Source organism: Etheostoma cragini, chromosome 4, assembly GCF_013103735.1.
Source record: "Etheostoma cragini isolate CJK2018 chromosome 4, CSU_Ecrag_1.0, whole genome shotgun sequence".
In the NCBI taxonomy this organism is placed as follows: Eukaryota; Metazoa; Chordata; class Actinopteri; order Perciformes; family Percidae; genus Etheostoma; species Etheostoma cragini.
In genome coordinates, this window is record NC_048410.1 from 15,931,263 (window position 1) to 15,940,585 (window position 9,323).

A 9,323-nucleotide genomic window follows, 5' to 3' on the forward strand; every position below is an offset into this window, starting at 1 on the left:
CTTTAACCTTCAGGCTTTAAATGTTGTGCACATACTGTGAGGACTGGTTACTATTCTTATACTTTAAATGTGCAAAGAAATTCAATTTAAAGGATATGTGTACATTTTACAATGGGTCTATCTGTCCACAGGTCTTCAGCAGCAAGGTATATTTCGAGTTCCTGGCTCTCAGGTCGAAGTCAACGATATTAAAAATGCATTTGAAAGAGGTTAGTCCCAGTGCGCTTGGCCATCTTGTCTTGATTGATTTTAAATTGCATTTTGTCCACCTCAAAAGCCACAGTCTCTTCCACAGGCCTCTAAAGTGCCAATAAAGAGCCCATGTGACACATGTAACAACCTAATGGACATGCAAACCATTTTGGATGCATAATACATAAGATCAACAACTCCTAGTAATAATGAATGAGGAAATCTAACTGCACTCTTAATGTTTATATCAACCTCCCAACTTGAAATATGTGTAAAAAACTGCATCAGTGCCATGTTACATTAACACTGATAGTGATGAATGATTAATGAGTGGAGTAAATGTGTGCTATATATACAGGAGAGGATCCACTGGTGGATGACCAGGCTGATCATGACATCAACTCTGTGGCAGGCGTTCTTAAGCTCTACTTTAGAGGGCTGGAAAACCCGCTGTTCCCTAAAGAACGTTTCCTCGACATCATATCTACAACCAGTGAGTCTCGTTCCAGATAACACATCTGAAAAATGTAAGCTTTTTATTTAGTCTAGCTTTCTTTTTATTTCAGAGCTTGACTCAGGAGCAGAACGAGCTCACCATCTTCAACAGATAATTGTGACTCTTCAGCGGCCTGTGATCATTGTCATGAGATACCTGTTTGCATTTTTAAATCAGTAAGTCCTGCCCCAACCCATTTCACGCGTTTGACGCTCATAAAGTGACACTAATTGCTTTGGTCTTTCCAGTCTTTCTCAATACAGTGATGAGAACATGATGGACCCCTACAACCTGGCTATTTGCTTTGGCCCCACATTGATGCCTATACCAGATGACCAGGACCCTGTGGCCTGCCAGGCGCATGTTAATGAGATCATTAAGACCGTTATCATCCACCATGAAGTCATCTTCCCGGCCCAGCATGAGTTGGACGGACCTGTGTATGAAAAGTGCATGGCTGGTGGGGAAGAGTACTGGTAAGTGCAACATATGTGTGGGTGAATTAAAGGAAAATAGTGAATGTAAGTGTGTATAGTTTATAGTTTATTGTGTGTCTGTTTGTGGGACACTTATTAAAGAGCCACAATTATACTCCTTTTCAGCGTCATATTTGTACTCTTGGGGTCTACTATAATAGGTTTACATGCTTTGGTGTTCAAAAACATATCACGTTTTTCATAATTCCCTTTGCTGCAGTTTCTTTGCCTAAAACACTTTGTCTGAGCTCTTTGCCTGCCTTCCCGAAAATTCCAGTCTGCTCTGGTTGGTCAGCTGGCATACTCTGTTGTGATTTGTCAACCAAATTCAAACAAGCCACTGGGCAGACTGGGCTTGCTCAGGCAGCACAAATAAACAGCACAAATAAAAAACTGGCTTGGCTTTCAATTAATGACATCATTAATTAAGGAACCGTTGATAAAATATTTGTTGGTGAGAAAGCTCCATTTGCAGTGAGGTGTGTTTTTGTACTTTAAACATCTATTATATACACACAAAAACTATATATCATACTAAAGTACCGGAATAAAAAAAAAAGCATAATAGCGGCTTTATAAGCAGCAGCATTTATTCCATCCATCGCTTGTACCCTGGATTTAGCAGCATTTATTATATTTGCTTATTAAGCTTTGTTAAAGTTTAGTTTGAGTAGACTAATAACCATAAACATGTCCATGTTTATATTATTTGGTCCCAAAACTGTGTCCCACTGTGCATGTATTATTTTGAGGAAAATTATGCAGAATTATTTGGTAGTTTGGGTTTTGTTTTCATTTTCTGTATTTAGTTTTTAGTGTTTGAAAAAATGGCATGACATTTTCTAAATTTTATTTCAATCATCTGACTGACTTTCTCCATATTTCTCCATTCAGCGAAAGCCCCCACAGTGAGCCAGGAGCTCTTGATGAGGTAGGCAATGGTACTGGACCCAACACTAGTGATGAAGGTGAGACACAAAACACAGTCAGTCTACTGCAAAGACTGCAGCCGTACCTGTAAGTGAAGAAATAATCAAACATTTTAATTGGATTCTGTCTCATTTCTATGTGTTGCACTCTGTATTCCTTGAATTGCAGAGTTGGAGCAGATCGAGGCAATCGCAAAGTTTGATTATGTGGGCCGAAGCCCAAGAGAGCTTTCCTTCAAGAAAGGAGCCTCTCTGTTACTCTACCTACGAGCCTCTGAGGACTGGTGGGAGGGCCGACATAATGGTGTGGATGGGCTGATTCCACATCAGTACATTGTTGTGCAAGACATGTGAGTAGGACACACGAAGGACAATTACATTTTTGTTATATCAAACAGACATTATTTTAGTACATTACTGTGTCAGAAAAGAGACTTAGTCAAATATGTCAGTTACGTGGTTCTGCTGTAGGGCGGCAGCTACTTTGGGCTTGGTCATTATTTATGTTGCTCTATTTTCCCAAAATGCATGTTTCCATTCCTACCGAGCTGGGATGTGTTTTCAAGAAGCTTGGCCTTTTTGGCGCTTCTAAATGGGTCAATGCGAAGAAAAAAACTCCTGTTTCTTTGAATGATTTTCTGGTTTTCTTGACACACTAGTTGCAATGAAAATAAAACAAATGCCACGCTATCAGCAATTGGTTGTAGCGATTTAAGGAGGACCTGCATGGAGGTCACTTGCCAAATAAAAGCTTTAATTTCTTCTCTGGCCTCTTGCCTGATGACCTATCCTGCATCACAGAGCAAGTAACACAATAAAGCTAGATTCAGAAGGAAAGTGATGGATATACTGCCAACAGTGGCTTCCAGGGACTGATAAGTGATTAATTATGTTTGTAAAAGTAATGAGGCTCACAGTGCTGATGACATTTTTGTGTTGTTTTTGTAGCAAGAATGTAATTGTTAAGGATTCTTATGTGCTGATCGAGAGATTAAACTTTTGTAAAATTCGATCTCTCAAATTAAAATCCAATATTACCATTTCCCTGGGGCATAAACGATTCATTGAGATCAATCTATTCTGTCTTTTAATATCAGGGATGATGCCTTCTCAGATAGCCTTCCGAGGACTGATAGTGCATCCAGCAGTGGACCACACCACGATGAAAGACCCTTGTCCAGGAACGACCGCCAATCTCCTTGCGATCACACACCTGAGCACCGCTTTGGAGCAGCATTTGGAAGGTTACTTAAAACTCCACGGGCACACACAATTTAGGCAGTGAATGCATACAGTAGACACGAGTACTGTAATTTTATCTTTTTAATGACCAAAATAATTCCTTTGCATTTAAAATCCATGTGCAGGTATTCAGAGTCAAAACATTTAAACTGATAAACTACCAAATTGTGATTTTTCCTAGGTTGAGGGTGCGATCAGATGGTGCTGCGGGTCCGCGACACAGGAACAGCGTTGATAGTCACAGCCCCACCAGAGCTGCCGACCACCCTCCTAGGGTTATGCCTCGGCCCTGCAGTCCACACAAAATAGCAGTTAGCAGGGGCCCGTCAGACAGTCCGGAGAAATGGCGTCTCGCCACATTTGGCAGTGCTGGCTGCATCAACCACCCAGACAGAAAGGCCTTTGTGGACAGCCACTCTCAACGATCTTCACCTAGCACCATTCGACACGCAAGTTTAGGAGATCACAAAACCTTTGAGGCTGAAGCACTCGCTGAGGTGAGTGTTATACTTGAATGGACTTTGAAATGGACAATTTAATACAATATTAATACACAAACTCCTTGAAATCCTTTAGTTTTTGTTGATAGAGACCTTGTACTTTGGTAGATCAACTAATATTGTACGAACATCTTCATTAAAAAGAACACTGTCCGGCATAGAAGTAAGCTAATACCTTGCTGCTTCTTTTAAATATTACTGCTCTGAGGGCATGGTATAACTGAATTTGAAGCATTTATTCATCCAAAGCCTTCTACTGTTTGCCTTAAATTTACAGTGTCACTCACACACATCTGGTGTCTGGGGTGAAAAAGAGGACACAATTTAGAAACATTTCAGTGTGTAAATCAAACTGAAACTGTAAAAGTGTGGGGGACATGACTCCCCCACCCTCAGTGGAACTTGGTTTTAGTTACTCCTTGCCTGATTGTTTGATATTATTTTCTAAATGTCAACATACATTTCCTTTTTGCTTGTGTTTGTCAGGACATAGAGAAAACAATGAACACAGCTCTTCATGAGCTGCGTGAGCTGGAGAGACAAAACGTAGCCAAACATGCCCCTGATGTTGTTTTGGACACATTGGAGCCCCTCAAACACCCTGGTGGAGCCCAAGATCCGCCTGGCAGCCCTCTCCACACAATGGTGATCAGGGATCCAGATGCAGCCCAGCGACGTAGCAGCAGCAGCTCCTCCTCCGAGACCATGACCACTTTTAAACCTGCTATATCAGCACGTAGACCAAGTGCACCTCTAAGGCCCCCGCCTGTCAGACCTGTCCGGCCTGCTCCTGTGATTGGACAGGGCCAGGGACCACAGCGCTCTAGCAGCTCTAGTTCCTCTGGTCTAGGCAGCCCAGGCATCACAGCCACTGACAGGGTCTTTCCCAAACCTCCCTCCCCATCACCATCCACCTCCTCCTCATCCTCAGACAAACAAGGTAACATGTAGCTCCAGTCAGTCACAAGTCAAGAAGGAGAAGACCACCGTGGATACCAAGTGATTGACCCTGCACCTATATTTTGAGAGCAAAACAAACATTGACACCTGGTCTCTTTGATGAATATTTACCACTGATCTTCTGTAGTGTAGGACAGCTACTGCTGGTTTCTGACAACTGTGCGCCCACACAATAACTTGTTGGACAACTTGATGTACTGTATTTCAATATTACACAAAAAAAGAGGTTGGAATCGACAAGAATAATTTTATAGAACACTACTGTGCTGGACAGCCATGCTGGATTAAAAAAAAGGGATGCACTGGAAAATGCTTCTTTTTATTGAAATTTGTCATAGAATCATCTCATGTTGTTAGGTTATAAAAATGCTGTGAGCTTGAACTTAGTATCTGGTTTCATGTTCCATTATGAGGGAACACTTATGGGAACATTTCACCACTAATTATGTAGACATCCAGTCTGTGCTGGTGGTTAATGCAGTCTATTATAACTATGGGACCCTTTTCCTCAAAGAAACCAGTCCCACAATGCCAGCATATACCAGCAAAACGTTAAGGTTTTCCACACCAGGAGAACACTTTGGCTGTGTCTGAAATCACTCCATTTACTATGTAGTGCACTATTTTTTTCTGTTAAACGCCATTTTATTTCAGTGTATGAATTTTGAGTTGGAAGACAACGAAAAGTCTCATGTTTTGAAAGTGTGCATGACATGTAAAGGCTTTTCTGCCAACAGTCCCACAATGCAACGCTTCACATTTTATAAATGCGAAAATTACAGTTGTGTGACGATACACCTGTTAGTGATTACGCGAAAGGATGCTGACTCATATGTGTTGGAATCTCAATGTATTGTTCATTATAGAGTAAACTATTGAGTGTCTGTTTTATGGGGAGATGTGATTGAGGGAGATTTCAGACACAGCCAATGACTGAGTGGTAAAGCTAGAGTAGAATTGCAATAAGTTGCAGTTTATTCTAATTGTCACTAGATGCTGGCTTCAAGGACATTTTGTCTGTATAAGAGCCCCTATGTGAAAAAAAATCTGAATGGTAGTATAAAAAACAGACAGTGGAAAACAGCAGTGCTTGCTACACCCCACACCAATCTAACTCCAGGAGACTGAATACCAAGGGCTGAAAGCAACTACACAGCACCAAATGGGATTGGTCACTTTTTCTGGAATTGGCTAAGTTTTCTACAAACAAATTTAAGAGAATAGTTTGAAAAATGCTACTATCATAAAAACATTAATGGCCTTTAGGTACATTGAAAAATCCTTCAACTTTTCTCTTAAATTGCTCAAATATTATTTTTGTCCCTGCAAGAGTAAGAAGTTCCAGTAAAACTCACTAAGCAGCTGTGTAATCAAAACAAGTGGTGCTGCTGCTGTCTGAGCACTTAACGACCAGCCGGAACAACAGTAGCAACATCACTGGCCAAAAGGTTGGGTTCGGGCCAAGTTAACTGATACCGGTGCAGCAGCGCAATCAGCAACAACCTGAGACTCTGCCTTGTTGCATTTTTCTTAGAACAGGTCAGTGGACGTCAAAAGTAGACCAGGCCGGATGGCTACAATTACGCAGAGAGCATTTACAATTATTGTGGACATTATAGACATGCCACCCTTATAACTAATACATGGAAATAAAGATACAAATCAGAAAACTGTTCTTATAATATAGTCATCTCTCTATATAAAAGATTAGCTGTGTTACCTCAAACAAGTAAAACGTTCTTCAACAATTCAAGTGACTAATGCACTTAAACACTACAGGGAACTGTGCTGCATTCGTAGCTTCTGTGTTTTCATTTTGATAAAGTTGTACTAGGAACATGATATAGCACATCAGTATCATTGAAGCTTACTTAATGTCTAGATTGCACACGTCAGTTCAGGCTGTGTGGGTGTTTAAGATGAACTTGTTTACTGTTGTTGGTGTTTGCCGTCTGTCTTATAAGGATCAATATATCTTTTAAGTGTAATAGGTACATTGGATTGAATATATAAATACTGTTAAAGGATACTTCTATAAATAACAATGTATGATAGGAACAGGATATAATATCATGTCTAGTCTGTTGATTTTGTAACTCTTATCCTTGCACAAACATTAACAAACAATAAATCAGTAAAACCTTGCTGACATTTCTCGTCTTATTGTCTTGTGATGTACGATAAATTGTTAAAGTGTTTTAATGTAGATGACTGAAGATGAACAGTGGCCAATGATTCGTGATAAGTTATGGCAGTGCACCATATTTATATCCATAGTCCTTACACTGAACATTTGTGAATAAGAGTTGCATGACCATATAAGGCCATCTGACTAAACACATCACAGCTCACTCATCAAGTACATGCACTGACTTGCGTGGCTTTGCAATGCCATCTACTGGTCAGCAGAGATTTTACGCTCATCCTGTTAGTAGAAATACCAGTTTTATAACAGTCTCAATAGTATTTGCTTACTTACAGACAAGCATAATTCACAAATGAATTCGTAAAATTGCCTGGTATCTGTGCCTCTACTTTGTGACTTGTATACTTGTATACATTGCACAAATGAATGCAGATTGATTTGTATCCGCCCATGCAAATTTGTACATATATGTGTGAATGTCTTTCTATTTGTTTCGGTACTTTTGAGGGTTTATCCGCGCCGTTTTTTGACAGTAACAATTTGTGTCTTAAGTAACAATCCCAGGACTCTCCAGTAAATAGAGTAATATGCCAATGGACGCCAACCGCTGTTATAGTACATAGAAACCCTTTAAGAAGTCTTGTAAAACATTCAGACACAGCTGTTGATGCTTTAGTTCCGGAGCAATTGAGAAGTATGACAGCATTAACTTTTTCCTGATGGTTTTCTCATCCTGTGAGGAGAGTCTGGTGGGTCCTAGTGGTGGGTCCACAGTGGTCAGTCAGATCTGTAAAACAAGGCACATTCAGTATTACATTAAAATAGACTATGATTACTTTTTAATCACGGTGTAAAACTGCACATTTAGTCTTGTATTAAAGAACAGCATGTATTTAACCCGGTGCAGGACAATTTATGTCCTATAAATGGTTACAATATGTCCAGGAAATGATATATTTAAATTATTTATAGGTAACTTGCAACTTCATCGATTGATTCCTTAGACCATCTAGTTTCATATATCAACTATAGTCACTAGCTTTACAACTGGGCCCACAAACAATTTAAGCAGAGCTAAATAATATTTCAGACCAGCCAATTCAATACAAAGCACATACTGTATGTAGGCCTGACTTTAACAAGCTAAGTTAGCATCGCTGTACAAGAATGTGAATGTAAAATAAAGCAAATTGTGAATGCATTGTCAAAAATTGATGCTGAAAACATAAATGTAACTTATGTGATAACTAAGTCCTAATAATATCAATTTACCCGGACGTCAAGTAGATTCTGCCAGTCCCTGAAACATGGAAACATTTGGCAAGGCTTCTTCATGGGCTTCTATGTACTTTAACAGCGGTTGGCATCCATAAGTGTTGCCCTACCAACATCTACTGAGAGTCCTGGGATCGTCACTTGAAACACAAATTGTTTAGTGGCAACAACGGAGCGGGAAAACTGTCTCAAAAGTACCCAGACAAATATGAGATTTACACCTACAGTACTTGGCAAAAGTTTGGAACCTCCTTTCTATTTCTATATATGACTGTACATAGTTATTTCTAGCATGTGTGTGATTGATGTGGATGTGTTTTTTTATTTGAGAAGTTTTGTATTTTGCATGTTTTGGGCTTTTTTCTTAAAGGAAATAAGAAAAACACACCGACATATCTGTAAAAGTAACTTCATAAAATATCAATTTTCTGAGTGTTTTTCTTCTGGATTTTTCTGTTTTAAGTTGGGATGTGGCTAGGGTAATATTTTTGTGTGTATCCCTTCTAATATGCTTACAGTAGTGTTTTTTAATCATTTTACAGATGCTTTACTTGGACGGAAATAGAAATGATCTATTCTAGCCTCTTTAGCTCTGTGTCAGTTACTCCTAGAATCACACCGACACCTGGATCCAAAAAATGAGTGTTAACTTCCCAATGACCTCAGGCACATCTCAAAGGGCCAAAGTATATGGGAGCTGTATCACTTTTTTTGGTAAAACATGTAGGCAAGGAGAGCATGTATTTTCAAGTGTGTTTGAACTCTTAGGAAAACTTTTTTTTGGGGCTAAAAAAGTTGACCTAACTTAACTTGATATACAGGGAAAACCACACTGGTAAGTGACCTTAAAAATATGTACATTAAATCTGTAAATGTGTGGGCTACTTTTGTTTAAACAAAAGGTAATCAAACCAGCATGTATTTTGACAAATGAACACAGGAGTACATTTATTTTTGTTCATGCATGTATTATCTAGTCTATCCCATATTTTTTTGTCTTTTTTCATATTGCTTGCTATCCTAATACAATAAAATGATGCTACTGGCAGACCAGTAAAACACTTAATTACAAGAAAAGTGACTCGGTGTGATTACACATTCATCATG

At 39.3% G+C, this 9,323-nt stretch overlaps 2 protein-coding genes across 3 annotated transcripts in view; one reads left to right on the forward strand and one right to left on the reverse strand.

The window, feature by feature from the left end:
- LOC117944063 (SLIT-ROBO Rho GTPase-activating protein 3-like) overlaps positions 1–6,944 on the forward strand; it is a 32,603-nt gene extending 25,659 nt beyond the window's left edge. For both annotated transcript variants that reach the window (XM_034870593.1, XM_034870594.1), the window contains exons 14-22: positions 132–209; positions 551–685; positions 759–864; positions 937–1,164; positions 2,059–2,132; positions 2,263–2,443; positions 3,191–3,337; positions 3,517–3,832; positions 4,322–6,944. In XM_034870593.1, the coding sequence (XP_034726484.1) occupies positions 132–209; positions 551–685; positions 759–864; positions 937–1,164; positions 2,059–2,132; positions 2,263–2,443; positions 3,191–3,337; positions 3,517–3,832; positions 4,322–4,786 (1,730 nt within the window). In that variant the 3' untranslated portion in view covers positions 4,787–6,944. The remainder of the gene's footprint in view (positions 1–131; positions 210–550; positions 686–758; positions 865–936; positions 1,165–2,058; positions 2,133–2,262; positions 2,444–3,190; positions 3,338–3,516; positions 3,833–4,321) is intronic.
- A 1,873-nt stretch (positions 6,945–8,817) lies between these two features.
- LOC117943427 (green-sensitive opsin-3-like) overlaps positions 8,818–9,323 on the reverse strand; it is a 1,866-nt gene continuing 1,360 nt past the window's right edge. Inside the window, exon 5 of the mRNA XM_034869541.1 lies at positions 8,818–8,823. Within this exon, the coding sequence (XP_034725432.1) occupies positions 8,818–8,823 (6 nt within the window). The remainder of the gene's footprint in view (positions 8,824–9,323) is intronic.